General features: G+C 32.1%; 1 protein-coding gene across 1 annotated transcript; it reads right to left on the bottom strand.

Moving 5' to 3' along the window:
* Window positions 1–59: 59 nt before the first annotated feature.
* Window positions 60–19,844, bottom strand: LOC136973955 (actin, cytoplasmic-like). Its single transcript, XM_067268731.1, has 6 exons — window positions 19,647–19,844; window positions 14,609–15,403; window positions 12,987–13,197; window positions 11,748–11,869; window positions 4,431–4,622; window positions 60–369 (listed from the first exon to the last, which is right to left on the bottom strand). The coding sequence occupies exons 1-6, from the start codon at window positions 19,784–19,786 to the stop codon at window positions 171–173; spliced, it is 1,659 nt and encodes a 552-aa protein (XP_067124832.1). The 5' UTR covers window positions 19,787–19,844; the 3' UTR covers window positions 60–170.
* Between the last annotated feature and the right edge of the window lie 550 nt (window positions 19,845–20,394).

The raw sequence follows: 20,394 nt of genomic DNA, 5'->3' as shown, positions 1-20,394 counted from the left end.
TTAGTCGTTTTCTTCTCAAATTATGCCACCCTTTCTTCAATGAAACAATACGTTAACAATAAAAATATGAAAGGATTTTAATATTTTCTTAAAATTAGGAATAATAATTATAATTTTTATCAGTAGGAAACATATTAACAGTTCAAAATGTAATACAATTTATTTCAAATTTACTTAGCGTGGCCGTGGAGAACGTATTCTTCCCTCGTGATAAAAAAGTACGACCCTCCGGGTTCTGCCAAGTTTGAATCGGGAAGAGGGACGCGGGTGGCACCCACCGCGGCATCCCAGCTCCGGCTTCCGGCGTAGGCCCTCACGTCGACCACGTGGGCGAATCGGGGCAGGACGGTCTGTAGGTCCCGGAGTAATCTGCAATAAATAATTTATTGTTATCGAGTTTGAATGAAATAATATCCTAGAAAAATATTTTATTGGGTTTACGGTAAAAGTTTTCTCTGACACAGATAACAAATGCTTTTTATTCTGTTTATTTTTTTTAACTCGAATCTAGTTACATCACAAATTTTGATGATACTTAAAAACTGTCAATAAATAATAGTAAGAAACTAGATACATATATATCTAAGGAAAAACAAGGATAAATTGATAATGCTTTCTACTTTCGATCACTGACTAATAATCTGCAAAAGGTAAAAAAATATACAATTGATATTGATGAAATTTCATTATAAATACAAGATCCCAATTGTTCCGTAAGGAAAGGGTTGCGCAGACATAAATGGAGTCGTTTTCCATCAATGTTTGCTCGACTCGATCTCGATACCTGCAAGAAGACGAACTGTCGCCTGTATAACCTGAAATTATTTGAGTGATTTGACAAACGTGAATGCATTTGGCTTTTGACTTTGGTCCATCCAAGTGATTGGACAACTAAAGTCAAAACTTTAGTATTTGAAAGTCCCGCAGAGAGTTTGGAGATCCGTCTTGGTAAAATTCCACAGACTTATCGTCCCACACGATAAGAAGAGAGTTTGTGGATCTTTACCTTGAGAAAAGGAGTGTCCGGAGAACAATCGACAATCCATCTACCTGCCAATAACCAAGCGACTATAAGAATGAGAAAGCTCTCTCTACCAGTGGTTCCCAAAGTGTGCGCCATGGTGCGTGCTTCCTCACGAGGTTGCCATGAAATATAAAATTTTTGTAATTTTACTTCCACTTTCAATTCAATGTAATAAGATGCAACATCTAGCAGACGTGGTGCAAATTATTAAATCAGTAATAAAGGTGGCACATAGAATTTCAAAATATAAAAAGCCTCATACCATCACAAAAACTCGTTCTACCGGCTGCTGTAGATATGGTAAACATTATGATCAGTGAGTCTACTGGGAAGCAACTTTCAAAAGTGCCTTTGTTCAATATCATCATCGGTTGCAGAATACAGCACATAATGAAGGACCTTCAATGTTCAGTTAATCGAAAAAATAAAAGTGAAAGAATTTGGGTCGCAGCTGGATGATGACACTGATAATAATAATGATGCTTGATTTGCTATGTACAGTTTATAGATAATAATAACATTGTAGAAGACTACTTTGTAAAAGTATCACTGCCGCTGCTAAGGAACAAGTCGTGAGCCTTAGCACCGGCAGTGATACTTTTACAAAGTAGTCTTCTACAATGTTATTATTATCTATAAACTGTACATAGCAAATCAAGCATCATTATTATTATCAGTGTCATCATCCAGCTGCAACCCAAATTCCTTCCCTTTTATTTTATCCTTGATATTTTTATATCCGAAAATAATTTGGAGTGGAGCAAATATATTGGTATCTGTAGTGATAGCGTTATGTAGGATTGCAAGCACTTTTTCGAAGCAAAGACCCCGATGCACTGTGGACCCATTGCGTTATTCACAGGGAAACACTTGCAACAAAATCCAAGTTCTACACTGAACCAGACCTTAGAATATGTAGTAAATATAGTAAACTTTATAAGAACTAAGCCGTCGAGGGCAAGATTTTCCAATAAAAAACCTGTGTGAAGATATGGGATCCGAGCACACATCTTCGTTGTACTACAGCACTTCAAGAAAGTACAAAACATTACCATGAGAGAGCAATGGCTGTCTCGTACATTTGAACCGAGACAGGAAATTTATATTTTTCTTAAAGGGGAAGACCACAAATATGCCGAAAATTCTGTGAATGAAAATCTTTTGGTAAAACTAGCATACTTATGTGGTTTTTGAAAACCTGAATGCTCTGAATCTCTCTCTGCGGGTAAGCGACATGCACCTTTTAAAGTCGATTGAGAAAATTTCAGCTTTCATAAAAAAATTAAAACTATGGAAAAGAAAAATAAATGAAGACGGTGGAAAAGAATGTTTCCCCTTGTAACAGTTTTTGACCTCCAATGGAGTTGATTTCTTTCAAAATATGAAATTATTTTTGAAGAACACTTAACACATCTTGGTTTGCAAAATATTTTCAAAATGATAATATTGATATATTTGCAAGGATTCAAGATCCTTTTAATACCAGTACTCCGTCTGAATTTACTGCTGCAGAAGAAGAGAATCTTATTGAGTTGTCTTGCGACAATATGTTGAAAACAAAATGTAGCAGCATGGAATTAACTGAATTTTGGATATCGGTAAAAGATGAATATCCCTTTCGAGTAGTAAAGCTCAGAGAATCTTAATTCCATTTGCAACTTCTTACCTGTACGAAGCTGACTTTGTCGCTGTGATAAAAACTAAGCATTGCATGAAAATCAATGTGGAGAAGTTAATGAAGTTGACTATGTCCAGTTTGATTCCAAGATTTGAGAAAATGTGCAGTGATCAACAGGCTCATCCATCCCACCAATTATAATTAATTGAATTTGTTGAATTACATTTTTTTGTTAGCTTAAATACGTGTTTTATTTATTTTTTACTTAACATCCTGACTCTTTAATTTAAAAAAATATTGGCTATTTCACAAATTGTACTTGTTAGAATTTGACATAGGGTGCCTTGGGAAAATCTGGATTTAGCAAAGGTGCCGAGAATCAAAAAAGTTTGGGAACATGCTCTCTACAATACAGTAACAAAACACATTTATAAAAGCAATACTTTAATCACTGTTTATTAAGCTTTTTCTTTTTTTTCTTGTTAGCATCATCTATGCATCAGTACAAAGCCCTCACAAAAAGCAGCAGACTTGGAAACTTAACTGAAGTCTGCCATTTGGGCCAAACACAAGACGACCAATGAACCAATGAGGAAGGAAGGGGAAAAACCATAAGTACAAAACTTGAGAATCTTCAAACGACATTAAACAAATATACATCATCACCGAGAAATCAAAATATTAGTTGGTCCCTTGTCATCTACGATGGTGTAATTTTCTCTTTCTTTGATAATTTTGTGATAAACTTTGTCATCTGTGCATTTATTCACTATAGCCATGGCACGTGCATATCAGCCATCTTGGTATTATTAGTTGTTTACAAGAGGCTACTTGTGTTGGCATTCATTAGTAGAGAACAAAGATTGCATATAGAAGGAAATAATCTCCATTTAAAGAATTTTTCTGTAAGAAAATTTTAACAATAGGTTCATCACGGCTCATTACCGTTTATATCTGTTAAATCTCGTGTGACTGCAGAATCGGTACCTCTTTGGTACCCTGTCAGGATGACGCCACTGTGTCTTTTCGGACAGACACAGAAACTGAGTTGGCTGCAAATTTCATTGTGTTTTGTGTAAAAAATTTTTTTCTATGTAGAAAAATTGTTTATTACAAAATTAAGAGTTTAAAGAAATATGCAATGGATGAAATACAATGTTGAATATCTTGCTTTATATGTAACTTGAAACTTAAAGACTGCCATTCTCTAGGAATACAAAAAGCAATATGGTGTCTCCATTAAAACATCCAAAGTTTATATTCTCTAAAGACAGATAAATTCAAACTCGTTAAAATTGTCTTAATTAACTGTCGACCAGGACATATCGAGAAATTATCGACATAGCATTGTGATCGTGCAAAATTTTTAATGGCGTGATCATTTTTGGGCATGTTTCAGAAGTCTAAATTTAATTTTTAAAAAATATATCAAATTTTTTGCATAAATTTAACTGACTCCCTTGCCATATCCATTATCTAACCTATGTGAGTTTTTATTTTCGAATTAAAACAATTTTGAAAGGACAAGATTTTTCAATGATGATGATACTAAGACAACATGAAAGAAATATAATTATGCAAAAAAAAAAATTGAAACAAAGCTAAATAAAACTGTGCTACTTTGCAAATACTTTGCAAAGGATAGTTTACAATTCACAATTCTTATACTGCTGATCATTTGTTCTACAAAACAGTTATTTTTTAAAATAAATTCTTTGAAAATGATACAAAAGCCATTAAACATATGTTAATGTTTTTAAATATAAAACAATCAGAAAATTGTCTAACCTTGTTGCAAATCCATTTAATTCTGTGTTGTTCCCAGTCAAAAGTAAATGACTTAATGCTTCCTTCGCCACGTTCTCGTCGAGTCCACTTATGGCCTGTTTGATCATATTGGGCAGGTTCATTTCCGCATACATAATTTCTGGTGCGAGGTACAGCTCCGAACCCATTTCCAATTTTTGAAGTTGCGAATTTCTGTTGATATAAATGTAAAATCATCAATTGCAAATAACATAATTAGAAATTAATAATATAAATATAAAGAAAAAATATTCTTAATAAATTATAATTGAAAAATTAATTAGAATGATCAAACGTGTGTAAAAATCCATATTAAAAAATAAATCGTGTTCATAGCAAGAAGTGAAATTTCTAAATTGCTTCAACAATGATTATTTATTTTTAAGTTAAAAAGCAATTTATAAATAACCAAATGGTTAACTTTTACTCTTTAGAACATGCAAAGATAATCCGTATTTATACACACAATTTTCAAACATATATATATATTTATAAAACAAATTTACAATACATAATTTTAATTGAGATATGCACTTAATAAAAATCGGGGAGACTATCCGATTTTCTTTTGAACAATTGGTTTGAATTGCTGTTTTTTTTCTTTTTCTAGAAGGGACATTTGCATATGTGGTGTGGCGGACTTACCATTGGATGCATTTCATATTATTGCTGTTTGTTCTCTTTTGTCAAAATTACGTGAGGAGACTTTTGGGGTTCCCAATTTTTCATTTAATCAGTTTAAAAAAGTTATTTCTGATTTTGATTTATTCTTTAAGGCTTAAAGCGAAAGCTGTGCTTATTTATGTAAATTACGTTTTGGGGCGTGGTCTGCCTACTATTTAATCTGTGGCTGCTTGGACTGCTTGGGAGACTATCCGATTTTCTTTTGAACAATTGGTTTGAATTGCTGTTTTTTTTTCTTTCTAGGTAAGTCTAGTTTATAATTATGTCCCAAGCTCGGAAGAGGAAGACCTTTTCTCCAACCGTTCCTGAAAGATCAACAGCTAGGTTTAGGGGTGAGACTTCTTCTGGTGAAGAGGATATTGCGAATTTATTACAGGACTCAAATTTTGATGTGGCAGAGGGAGTTAGGCTTTTATTGCGATTGCATGTTTCGCTGAACGGTAAGGTTGATGAATTTATCAGAAGACTGGATCATCTGACAGAGTGGCTTCAGAATGTAGATGAGGCGTTGATTGACTTCGAGATGAGGTTGGGGGAGGTTGAGTCAAAGGTTGGAGGGGAGGTAACTGGTGTTGGGCATTCGTTGGATATGGATAAAATTTTCACGAAATTTTCTTTTTTTGAGAGAGAACTGGATGTTATGGATAATCAGAGAAGGATGAACAATGTTGTTATCCACGGATTGGAAGAGAGGAAAGAAGAGACTTCTTTGGAAATATTTGACACTGTTAATTCTTTTGCGGTTAATACATTAAATTTATCCTCGCTGCATATTGTAAATGCGTATCGGGTTGGGAAGAGAGTTGGAGATAAACCCAGACCAGTGATTTGCCAATTTGGGTCTTTTAGTGATAAATTGAGGTTTAAAAAGACTGTATTTGAGAATCGGAATCTTAATGTTTCTGTGTATGATGATTTTTCTAAACGTTTGCGAGATATCAGATACAACCTAAGGGTATTTGGGAAGAAAAAAAGGGAAGAAGGAGCAAGAAGTGTTCGGTTAAGTTATGATAAGTTACTGGTAGATGGAGTTCGGTATAAAGTCGATGAAGTATCAGCTAAGGTGGTGCCGATCTCATAGCAACCAGTAATGTCTTCTGTGTTTTCTATTATGGCGTGGAATTGTGCTGGGATTGGTAATAAACCGCGGTCTTTTTGGAGTTATTTATTGAAGTATGATGTGGTCTTTTTATCGGAAACTTGGTTTATTAAGGGTGGGAGCAGATGCTATTGGGAGGAATTAAGAGAATATCATTGTATTGTTGGTGATGCTTTGAGGGCTCACAGTAGGGGTAGACCTATGGCTGGTTGGTTGCTTTGCATTAAATCATCTTTGAAATTTAATATTATTTATAGGGATAGTTACATTGTATTGATTAATATTCTGCTACCATTAGGAGAGTTTAATATTGGTTTTGTTTATATGCAGGAACAAAGGTGGCAAGAAATTTTTGATGTACTGTCCAGGTTTGAGGTCGACGAATCGAATTGGATTTGGTTGGGTGATTTTAATGCACGGACTGGGAACGATAATGTGATTTCGACAAATATATGTGATAGTAGTGGTATTGCTGTTAATAAGAGAAGTAGAGCCTCCAAAGATGTAAATATGAATGTGAGAGGACTGAAAGTTCTTGAGTATTGTGCAGATAATGATCTAATAATCTTAAATGGTCGTGCTTCTGGTGATGAAGCGGGAGAGTTTACTTTTGTTTCCAACCGAGGGTCCTCGGTAATTGATTTGGGAATGGTTACTCCTTCTGTGTGGAACTGTATTAAATGTTTTAGAGTAGAGAGTTGTTTTTGGTCCGATCACTGCCCGATAGTACTTTATTTGGAAGATCGTGCCATAGATTCTTTGGGCGGTTCTGGTACTTGTTACCAGAGGATTTTCTGGGACAGTGGTCAGCTGGAGTCGTTGTCCGCTGATTTGTGGCGTTGCTTGGAGCAGACTCCCAATTTATCTTTGTTGGAGCTAAGTAAGGTGATATTGGATTTTGCCAAAGTGAAAGGATTGACTCAAAGGAAAAAGACTATGGTTGGAATTAATGATTGGTTTGACTTGGATTGTCGATTAATGGTTAGAGCCAGAAATAGAGCTTGGTTAGAGTTCAAGAAAAATGGTTTGCCGGCTCAGAGGAGAGTTTTTGTGTTATACCGAAGTTTGGTAAAAAAATTATGTTTAGCAAAGAAGAAAGAATTTTGTAAAAGGTTACAAAATGTTAAAAATTTTTATAAAAATAATAGATTATTTTGGAATTTATGTAAAGCAAGGGGAAATTATGCTAAGGTTAATATTAGTTTATTTGATTGGTTCAGTTATTTTTTCTCCCTTTATGGCTCTGAAAGTCCATATGATGTTGATTTAGTGGTTTTTAATGATTGTGTGACTTGGTCAAACGAAATATTGGATTCTTACATCTCGGAGGAGGAATTTAGAGTCGTTTTAAGTAAGTCGACTGTTGGCGGTGCTCCGGGAATAGATGGTATTCCTACTGAATTTTGGAAAATTGATAGTGTTTTTCTCTGTTTATTAGATAATTTTAATAAGGTTCTGAGAACTGGTGTTATTCCAGATGAATGGAAGAGTTCTTTATTGGTTCCGGTGCCTAAGGGTGGCTCAAGGTCGGTGCTTACTAATTACAGAGGTATTTCGTTGTTGTGCTGCGTCTCTAAGATTTTTTGTAGAGTTTTGTATTACAGGTTAATAAGTTGGTTGAATTTGAGAGATATTCTGTCAGAGAGTCAGGCTGGTTTCCGTGCAGGTTACTCTACTGTTGATAATATTTTTATTCTGTATACTGTTATCTCTAAGACACTAAGTAGGAAACGGCGTAAGGTTTATGCTTTTTTTATAGATTTAGCATCAGCATTTGATTCTGTTGATAGGGATTTATTATGGAGGAAATTATTAAAGTTTGGATTAAGCTTTAAGTTTGTATCTTTATTGGCAGAGTTATATAGTGGTTCGAATGTTAGGATTAAATGGAGGAATTTTTGTTCTCAGCCTTTCTTTTCTGATAAGGGTGTTAAACAGGGTTGTATCTTAAGCCCTATTCTTTTTAGTTTATTTTTAAATGATTTATTAAATTGTATTGATGATTCCGGCGGAGATGGTATAGTTGTCGGTGGTGTGTCTGTTAAAGTATTAGCGTATGCGGATGATGTGGTAATTGTGGCGGATTCTCCGAGGTCATTACAGAGGTCGATTGACCTTCTGGATAATTATTTAAGCGATAATAGTTTACAATTGAATCTTGCTAAATCAAAAATTGTGGTCTTTCGAAATGGTGGTAAGGCTTCTAAGGCTGACAAATGGTGGTTTCGAGGTGTTCCAATTTCGGTTGTATCTCAATATAAGTATTTAGGTGTAATTTTTAAAAGTAATGGTTATTTTAATACTCATGTGAGGTCTTGTCAAGTTAATGCTGAGATAAAAATGGACAAAGTTATTCATATGTGTCAGTCTGCTAAGTTGTGTAATTTGAAGGATCGGTTAAGGTTATTTAATGCCGTGGTGGGCTCATCTCTCCTTTATGCTTCGGAGGTATGGGGGTTTCAGGCGGAGAGTTTGGATACGGTATTAACTACTTTTGTTAAGAGAATGTACGGGCTTCCAAGGTGTACTCCTAGTTATCTAGTGTCTATGGAATGTTCATTGATTCCTTTGTCTTGTTTGATCCTGAACAAATCTGTTAATTGGATTTTTAGAACGTTGAGTTTAAATGAAGAACGCCTTAGTAAGATTTGTTTGCGTTATGTTGTGAAACATGTTCAGTTGCCTTTGTCGAAGTATTGGTGGGCTAGTTGTTCAAGGAACGGAATCGATTTTGATAATCTGTTACAAGATTTTAATAGTGTTTATTTACTAAAGTTAAATAATTTTGATAATTATATTTTGAAGTTGAATCATGGCATATTATTAAGTTCTTATTGTGAATGGTATAAGAGTTTGAATAAACCTTTTTTTGATTGTTCTATTTATAATAGTAATTTTTCTTCTAATGTTATGGCCGTATTAATGCAAATAAGATGTAATTCATTAAGTTTTTTATGTAATTACAGAAGGGACATTTGCATATGTGGTGTGGCGGACTTACCATTGGATGCATTTCATATTATTGCTGTTTGTTCTCTTTTGTCAAAATTACGTGAGGAGACTTTTGGGGTTCCCAATTTTTCATTTAATCAGTTTAAAAAAGTTATTTCTGATTTTGATTTATTCTTTAAGGTATTTATTTTCATAAAGAGGGTTAAATTGATTATTTCATAATGTTTATTGTATATTTGATTTTCGATTTCTTTTTCATTGTTTTTTTTTAGGCTTAAAGCGAAAGCTGTGCTTATTTATGTAAATTACGTTTTGGGGCGTGGTCTGCCTACTATTTAATCTGTGGCTGCTTGGACTGCTTGGGAGACTATCCGATTTTCTTTTGAACAATTGGTTTGAATTGCTGTTTTTTTTCTTTCTAGGTAAGTTTTAGCTCTGTTGGTTGTTAATTTCTTTCGGATAGTTCTCCCAAGTAGTTCTTTAAGTTTTATTTTCTGATTTGGATTTAGTTTATAAATTTTGCAATTATAATTTTAAATTATTAATGTTATTACAATTGATGAATATATCTGTGAAATATGTTTTGTTATTTTATAAGATTATGTATACTTTGTTTTGTTTTATCCCCGCATCAGGGTCTTTGTACCAGAATGCTTAAAATAAATAAATAAAATAAATAAATAATAAAAATCATTTCCTGCAGAATCAGTGATTTAAATTTATCTTAGTTTCTGTGCAAAAGTATAGCATTAAAAAGCCTCAAGTTGCATATTTAGAAGTCAGTTTAAAAGCAGGTTATATAATAATTTTAACTTGCAACTGTGAACTCATCCAACAGCTTTTCTTTTGTATAAAAACTTACCCTGTGTAGCTTTAAGAAAATATGCAATAAAAATTCTCTACACATTACAGACATATTCACATCTACCATTGCTATTTTTCCAAAACCACCAAAAATGCACGAATTCCATGTCTAATGAGGTCTAATTTTAAAAATACATTCAAGAAAGCTAAATCATTAGCCAAAGATTAGAGAGTGGAAATAACTTCTAAAAACAGAAAATCAAAAATAAATTTTATGATTCTTCTGTCATTTGCCAGTTAATGTATAATACCAAAAAACATTTTAAAATTACTATATTTGATATAAATTGTATAACCAAACCAAAAGACAGTTTGGAGGAACAAAAAAAACTATTAAATAAATTTGATTTTTGAATCCAAAATTATTATACACATTATCTATTGAAGTCGTTATGGAAAAAGCAAATGAATTAGTATCATTTTATAGTAAAGACTTAAGTGACTCATTCCCTATAAAATTAATTTCTCTTAAAACTGCATTAATTGAAAGAAGAGAAATGACTTATTTATTACACATCTATAAATTTTCCCAATGTAGTTTTACTGTATAACATTTCTGACATTCCTGATGATTGAGAATAACTTTACTGGTGTGGTTACTGAGTTGAGACTTGTTAAAAATTATTTGAGAAGTTTCTTGGGACTGTGCTGATTATCAGATTTGGCAATTTTAAGTATAAAGAACAAAAGAATGAGAAAAATTGATACAGAGGAAGTTGTCGACAATAAACAAAGATTTTCTGTATTCTATAGTCTCTATCCAAGTTATAAGTGAGTAAAATTTTTACAACACAAACATACAAAAGAACCTAAAATATCTCCAGTAACAAACTAATATAAGAAAGAATACAACATTTTCGATCTGTAAACAAAATCTGCATTAGGTCCTACAGACGTTCCAAATTGGAATGCAAAACAGAACACAACGTATTTCACATATTCCAAATATGTTCAAATTATACATTAATAGAAATTAGTGTCTTGGTATCTATAATTCTTTACAAATATTGTTTACAATTCAACTGAAATATTTCATATAACATACCTAAATATTATAAAATAATGAGACAGTACATGTGTCAAATCAGGATTGTCATAGAAAGATTACCATACGGCCAAGACATTTTCTTTTTATCTTTGAAATTAATGCAAATCCTGTTTTTTCAACTTTAAAAATTTCAAGAGCTTAAAATCTCTTGAAATTAAGTCTCTAATATGGTCAATATGTTGGGATCATCTCATTATTTTATATTTATGTATGATATAACATACAAATATTTCTGTAGAATTTTAAATAATATTTGTAAAGTATTGTAGATACCCAGACACTAATTTGTATAATATTTATATTTGTATATACTGTATTTGAACATATTTAAAATACATCATATTTTGTCTTGCATTCAATTTGGAACATTTAAGACCTGATGCAGATCTTGTTACAGATCAAAAATGTTTTCTGTATTCTCTCTTATATTAAATTTTGTTAACTTATTATTTAGAGCTTTTAATTGTATTATTTTTACCTTAAATTATGTGTGTTTGCTGTTTTAAGTTTATCAAAATGGGTATTGTTTACGGTTTGGAAATGGTTCACTTTTCATTATTTCTAACGGAAAAAATTGCTTTGGAATTCTAATGGCCTCCTGGAACGAATTACATTCGAAGTATGAGGCACCACTGTAATAAAATTTTATTACCTTGTGCATCGAACAAATATATTCTGTTTTTTTGTCACTTTCCTCTTCTCTTCTGCAGCAATGTTATATGAAAGAAAACACGATGCTTTCACTCTCTTATCGTCTAGACTCGCAGCATTCACCTAAAGTAATAAATATGTTAAGTAATAATTTGTATCACTGTATTTTAATTAATAATAAAACATAATTTTGATATACTAGATCAATACAAGTATGACTTTAAAATTAAAACACATTAAAGACTGACTTTTACTGGAAACTAATTCTGAACAGCTAAGTTTATTTCTATAATACTCCTTTCTGTTTTAGAATTATATAAATATTTCTCAATTTAAATATTCTTATTTACATTTTCTAATTAATAAATTATTATGTAGGCTGTGAAATCTGTTTTGCATTGTCTTGTAATTTGATATTTTCTTAACTGAATATAATTTCTTAATTTTAGTTCAACTAATATTACAAGAAATTTAAAACTTTGGATTTGTAGTGTATTCAAATATGATTATATTTATTATTGGATTTTAGTTTTACAAACAATTTAAAAGATTTTTCAAACTAAATGTTTCCAGATTTAGATTTTTAGTTTATTTTTTTATTTAAAAAGTATTGATATTTTAGTTTTATCAATTATTAAAATTGGCTGTTAATAAGAATCTAATAATTAGCTGTATTTATTTTGCTAGCTTTTTTAAAAATAATCTTTCAAAGTATTTTTTAGGGAAAGCAGAACAAGTATCTCAGTCCTAACAAGAAAAAATTCTTACTAAATAAGAAAAAAAATAAAACTATGAACCTAAATCTATAGATTGAGATTATATATATAAAGAAAAACAGTATTTTAATGCCAAAAGGAAACTGAAGAGATGAGACACCTTTATAACTTATGGAACAATGATAAATGAAAATGCTAAACTCTTATTAGAATTAAATTCACAAAAATGGAAGAAATGCTCCAAAATAAAACTGTCTTCACATTTTGTTGGGTACTTCATGGGATCATAACAAAGTATAATGGTAGAGTTATACAGAGTTTTTACTTTAGTTTAGATTCTTCTATTTTTATACATTTTAATTATATTTCTCATCCTGGATTTTTTATTTTGGAGCACTTTTTCTACTTTTGTGAATTTTAGTTAATAAGGATACAATGTAATAAATATAAATAATCTTATAATTTTTAAATGATATAAATTTTACAATAGAGTTTCACAAAACTAAAATTTACATAAAACTCACAGTATTTAAGAAACCTTTTAATTTGATTACTTGGGCGAGATAGTTAGAAATTGAAGTTCCGCCAACTTGACAGTGTTGCGTTCTTTCAAACAGAACATCATTGTTTACGATTACGCTGACGACAGTGTTGGATGCACCACTATCTACCACTAAACAGGTTTCGGTTCCAATTAACAATGCGATACATAAGGCTTTATTTACAAAGCAGATCCTGTAAGAAGGAAAATGAAATATGTTATATTAATAAAGAATAGACTCTTGATAATTGCATAATAGCACTGAGTTCAGCATTATCACAAGAGTGTTTGTGTTAACACTGAACTCAGTGCTAATTATCAAGAGTCTATACAATTTTGGCGTGAGTTATTTATTTATCTCTTTCTATAATAAAGAATACATAGAATTATACTTTTAAAAGCATCTAATAAATTGTAGTTGTTACTTCTTTACCAAATTATCATTATTTAGTAAAGATCCATCTTATCTTATTGTTCGGTATGTAAACAAGTCTTGGTGATTTGTGGTAATGCCAAATTAATGCTTACATCACTTCAGCTTATACAATAAGCCAAAGATTACACAGTAATTTGATTGAGATTTTGAAAAATTTTCATTTTATAAATGTATAAAGTATGCTGCACAATAGAATTCTGTGTAAATTGCATAATTGTGACATAATTTTGCATGGCATTGACTAAATCTAGATTTCTTAAAGTTTATTTTTGTTTTTTGATGAGGCAACATTTTTTCTGTCAGAAATGTTAACTTAATCACCAGCAGATGCCACTGAATTAGAAATGTCAATGTTGCAAACCAAGTCACATTGCAACCAATGTCTATAAAAATTTTTCTTTCATATTTTTCCAGACATTCTTTTGTACAAGTTTTAAATTTGCAATATTCACAAACTGGAAGTTCACAGTCTTCTCTGAAACCCTGCCAAAATATTCATATCTTGGATTCTGAAAACCCTTGCAATCAATGCAGGTTCAATGCCGGAGGAAAACAAATTTTTGCCACCCTGCTTCCAGAACGGTTGCAAATAGAAAACATTTCTAACTCTGAAGCTCTTGTATATAAACAACTTGTACATTTATGAGACTTCATTGTATTCAGCTTATTTTTATTATTTATTTCTCCTTTTGAACATTTTTGACTGCTTGTTTTACCCATCCCTCTCATTATGATGTACCAACCAACCATTGTGGAACTTAGCTAAATTACTTAATGCATCTTTAACAATAGGACTTTTTTAAAAAGTGTGCTAATGTTTTCAACCCAATTAATGGACACAGACGCTTGACAGGTCAGTGTTAGTGCCAGAAGGAAGGACAGTGTGTCCAATAAAGTAAGCTATCTTAGCTCACTCCTGCACTTGCTTACTTCAATAGAGACTATTCCTTCATCCTTTCTACCAACACACTGTTAAATGTGCCTTAAGTAATTGAAAAAATGAAAAAAATTGATTACATAAAATTTGCAAAACTATTTTTTTAAACACTAAATTTAAGTATAAATCTGAAAGTAAGTTATTTATTTCTGCCTTCATTATTATATTTAATTTTAAGCTTTAATTTATTGTATACCTAAATACAGAAATAATAAATTACGTAATTTTTTACCTTGAAGCTTGCATTGTTTCGAACATAAATTTGATTAAATTCTTCTGTACATCAAAATCTGCATTAAACGGCAAACAAAATATAAAAGATACATTTGGTTTTCGAATTTCTTCCAGCGATTTAAAGTAATCGAATATGTGATATAAATAATGTTCTAAAATATTAAAGTCTGCATTGCCAATAAGAGAATCTAATGGACTAAATAATTTGCAATTAGGAAACTTATTTTGAAAGTAACGATGTAAATCTGCCCATAAAGAAAATTCCGTCGATATATTATAGGAAATAGGATTAATTTCCTTATCATTTACCATTTTTGAAGTAGATGGTTTATCGTCATTATTAAAAGGAATTATGTCATCTTGATCCACACCAATTCTGAAATCTTTGTATCGATTACAAATAAGGCAAAATCGACGTTCCTTATGAAATGAGGATAATTCAGTTTTATTACACACAATTCGATAAATGCAGTCTTTCGAGTGATTTTTTGAAATGCTACCAATAATCACCGACGGATGGCGCTGAATTAGAAATGTTGACGTTACAAACCAAGTCACTTTGCTGCCAATATCTATAGAAATTTTTCTTTCGTATTTTTCCAGACATTCTTTTGTACAAGTTTTAAATTTGCAATATTCACAAACTGGAAGTTCACAGTCTTCTCTGAAACCCTGACAAACATTCCATAATCTTTTACACCGAGAGTGATAATTGTCATTTTCCGTCGGCTGTTTTATGTAGTCTGCAAACGATAAACCACACACATTAACCAATTCCAACCATTTCTGATACCTGGAATATAAAATGTAAAATTATAGTAATTGTATGACAGATACTACATAAATGTTAGTTTTAGTCAGTAAGTAGCACTAAGAACAACAAAATTTGTTAAGATATATTTATCTAGAGTTTCAAATTTATTTAATCATACATATAATTATTAATATAAATTATGAAGCACTTCAACCTATGGTTAATCAAGATCTCTCAGGTTCGTTTAAGGCAGCTTTATATAGCCAATGTTTCAAGAGGAATGAGAAAAATTTACCATAACTGCTATTAATTTACCACACTCACTATCAAAAAAATATTGCAATTTTCAGTGTTAAAGTGATGAAAATTTGTCTAATGCATTTTCTCTTAATTCAAAACTGGTTGGATGTAATCATAGCAACAGACAACTAAAGTACAGCTTCATTCATATTGAGAGAGAAAAATTAATCTCACTATCTTCAAATGAATAATAATAAACAACAAAATGTTACTTTCTGAGCAACATTAAGCAAGATAAACTACCATCTTTTTTCTTTCGACTTTCTTCAATATAATGTCGGTGATGTTTTAGCATTAGTGTTAGCATTAAGAAATATTTTAAAAGATTTCATCAACAGATCACCATGTCGGTTACTTATTCTATCATTACATTGCCTTGCAAATGTCAAGATATGATAAACATTCATGCAGCAATATCTTTGAGAGAATATCAATATCAAAGATCAATATTTTTGAGAGAAAAGCAGCAAATCATTGCTGCTTTTCTCTCAAAAATACAATTTGCTATTTATCAAACAAACTACTAAATTATTATCAGCAGTTGATTTGGTTAAATTTAAGTATATCAAGTTTGTTGTTTTTTATGTATACAATTCCCTATTTATTTTGAATTGCAAATCATCATTACAAGTTATGTGAAATTGCCTTTAAAACTCAGCTTCAGGGGATCATATATATATACATATATACACAGTCAAACCTGTTTTTATGCGGTCTTTTTTTGTGCGATTTTTTTATACGATTTTTTATTTGTGCGGTATAGTTGGCGACTAGTCTCGTGCAATTTGTCATGTCTCACATCGACTTATTATAGCTAAATAAACTTATTATAGCATAAATGAACTTATTATAGTAATATTATTGCATGAATATGCGAAAAATGAAATAATTTATTTTTTAAGTCAACAAAACACCACCTGGACAAAAATATGTAAAACAGACGATAGACGAGACGATGCAGTCAAGTGCTGACATCTGTTGTCAATAAATTCTATTTCATACGATTTTGAGTTATTTTCTATGTGAGACTTTTTTTATGCAGTCCCTATTGACCGCATAAAAAAAATATTTCTTTTGTGTTGTGAAAACTATTTTTTATAGCCACTCGTAAAGTTTCGTGCAATTTTTTATGCATTTTTTTTATGTGGTCCCTATCCACCGCATAAAAATAGGTTTGACTGTGTATATATATATATATATATATATATATATATATGTATATATGATCCCGTGTGTGTGTGTGTTTTGTAAAAACTTTATACATATTAGTGTTAAAGAAAAATATTTAATTTTTTGTTATGTCGGGTTCCACCACCAGGGTGCATCATGTAGTCTACATTCCGACAATACTGCCACGTGCTTCTTACCCCTTCTTCTCCTTTGTTACTGCTTTCATGCTGTATAGTCTGTAAAATAAAAATTTCTCTTTGTCTTTCAGTTTGGAGTGTCTTTTATCAATAAGCTCTAAAGAAACTGAAAGATCTTGGCAAACCTCAGATGGAAGCAACTATTTGAAAAAAGGCATGGTGTTTTGTAAATTTTAGATATGAATAATTAAGAATAGAGTCAACAGAAGATCAAAATTAGTTGAGACAAAACCGAATTACAGGAAATCCTCATTAATTTGAGCTCTGATAGTTTGAAATCCCGTTAATTCGTAACTGTACTATTTGTCCCAGCCAAAGATTTAGAGATTTACATGTTAAAGAATTTGGTTAGTTTGAAATACGGCTACTTCAAAATTTGAAGTGAAAATTCTGTCTGAACTGTGATAGACATATGTTAACTCATTCATTTAGATCAAAGTGCCTCTATGCTATAAGAGAACAATAGACGAACAACTCAAATCTGGTCAATATTGCTTTGCTTTTACAGTAATGCATTTTTCAGTGTCACCTTACCCTTGGACTACCCTTTTTTCCTCTTATCTCATAAAATATGGCTGGGTTTTTGGATTGCGAAATTGGGCTTCAAGTAGCAGTCAGATATTTGTAGGACTAGACTACATTTGGGCAACTTTAAAAATAATTTGTTTTTTTTTAGTTTTAAATTATTATAAATTGTAACGGAGTGAAAATCAACTGTATTTCAACATTTTCTAATGTGTGTAAAATATATAAATTTGAGCTACATTCAGAGGAAATTTTTTATGAAACATTATATATATAATCTGACAATCTGTGAGGTTCCCACTGGACACATGCTATTTACTTGCAGATTATTTATATTATTATTGTTAATTATTAATTAACAAAAACAGTGTTCTGCATACATAGTCATATTCCATTAATAAATTACATTAGTTACATGGCATTTGCCATGTTGTACAGAAAGATGTAAATCTCGGATGATTTGAAGTTATGATTATTTCATCCCTTGAATTTCGAACTAATGAGGATTTCCCATATATTATGTAGATCAAAATGTTGTGGAATAGAAGGAAGCGACAGATTAGGAAGATGCAAACAGCTGAGGTAAAAATGTTTGATTAATTATATAACATTATAAAATCAGGAAAAGTTTGATGATTACATCATGTTAAGTAAGAGAGATGAATAAGAGTTAGTAAAGAGAATTATAAAGTTTGATATGGGATTTAAGAGAGAGAAATAAGTCAAGTATACTAGCTGCTATGAATACATTTGTCTAACAAGTGAAAATATTACTTCAAAAATACATATATATTTGTTATTAATTTATTATTATTTGTTGTTTCCTAATTGATCTAAGTTACATTTATATTTTTTTAAGGGTTGTATGTTTTTATTTTAATTACATTACTGTTAATTCACACGTCAGGTGTATTCAGGAAGTTATGGTGCTTAAAATGTACAGGCCTACAGCATTTCAATGTAATTAATTTGTGGGAAAGAATGACAGATTATTGTACAGCAAGATCCACAGGTTGTTTGCCATTCCAGGATCAATCAACAGACACGTTGCCCAGTAAAATGGTTTTGATAAAGCTGTATTAAAGCCATTATACCGGGAAACACGCCCAGTGACCAACAGGAACCAAGGTAAGAAAGGATGCTAAATATCATGCTTTTTCCTTCTTTAAGTGATTTAAGGTAAGATGTGAACTCCGAATGAGGGATTTTTCACCAGAGTTACAGACTCCCCGTACAAACAAAAAACTCAATGGAACTGTACCCGTACACGCAACCCTTGCGAGATATTCGCTTCCAAATGTCAGTTTTTACCATGAACCAGTACAATAGCAAGGTTGAAGCCAAAGTTTTAAATGCAAAAACGTGTACACCGGACGTTCAGAGCCGCATTCCTGTAAGTCTAGAAGTTTGACAATGGCATTTGGAATGTCGAGCATGATTCCAGACTTTCCAAACACAATTGTCAAACTTCTAGGCTTACAGGAAAGCGGCTCTCAACATGCGACATGCACATTTTCGCATTTAAAATTCGAACTTCAGCTTCAATTTCGCTTCAGCAAAAAACTTCAGCAAAAAACTTCAGCTTCAATTTCGCTAATGCCTATTCTCCACACTCCACATCGGTCGAGGTCACTCGACTCGACCGACGCTCCACACACAGTTGCACGCTTCAGTGCTTGCTATCACTTGCATCTCAGCAGCCGCATTTTGGGGGGTGTGGTCAAACCCCTACATCCCCTAAAACTCCATAACACAAAGTACTCCACAAACAGTCAAGTGGGCCAAATAGTTAAATGCGATAGTCTCAGCAGAGCAATGCAACTCCAATGGCAAAGGGTCACACGTAAGGGTATGGTTCCTATGGGTATGGTCTACAGTCCGACACAGTCTCAACCGTCTCATTCAAAGGTGTAATTGTAAACAATTATTCATTATTGTCTATCTTAGGCAATGTATAGAACCATTATATATGAGAAAAGCTCTGTTATTTACCGAAATGTATTTAGCATAGTGAACCCAAATCATGAAATTCTTGTTACTATGGCAACAGAAGTGAACTCCCAACGAAGGATGCAAAATGTCATACTTACCATAAGTAATTGGATTTCACCACATTTCTTAATCTTTTCGACGTTTGCGGCAGTCTACACAGATCACGGATGGAGCAATACAAAAAAATTTCGATCAACAATTCGTTGGGTAAATCTAACAAATTCTTATCATCGTTCATTTGGATTGAACTTTAATATGACAACAAATGCATCAGTGTTGCCAGATTTGACAATTTAAATCGTCTGCTTTAAAAAAAAAATTATAATTATGGATGCAAATATTTTAATTTTAAAAAATCTTCTTCGGTATTCTTTTTAATTATTTGATGATTAAAAAAAATTAACATTTTCGTTATTTTCTTTTTAGAAAAAAAATAATTAGATTTTCTTCTCCTTCCAGTTTATATGGAGATTTTAGCCTTTTTTTTTTTTTTTAACTCTTTCCGCCCTGTGGGCACTAAGAGGGCCTCTTATAGCAAGCCCATTATGGGTTCGGCCAGGCCCACAATGGGGCGGCTGGGTGGTGAGGGACGGGGACCGACATATCCGGACGGACCACCCCCCGAAAAATTCGTGGGGATTTTTCGACCCGTCCGGATTCGATCCCGGGTCCCCCAGGGTGGCAGGCTGCTAACCTTAACCGCTCGGCCATCCGGCCGCTTTGAGATTTTAGCCTGTTGGCCTTTTCTCCGATGTACACCGCTTAACGATTATACGAAGCGGTTCAAACAATATATAAAACGTTCTAAAGCTTCCACGTGCTGACGAGGAGGAAGGTCAACGTGAG

Source organism: Centruroides vittatus, unplaced genomic scaffold (genome assembly GCF_030686945.1).
Source record: "Centruroides vittatus isolate TY-2023 unplaced genomic scaffold, ASM3068694v2 contig_1078, whole genome shotgun sequence".
Lineage (NCBI taxonomy): Eukaryota > Metazoa > Arthropoda > Arachnida > Scorpiones > Buthidae > Centruroides > Centruroides vittatus.
This window is presented reverse-complemented; position numbering and strand designations above follow the sequence as displayed.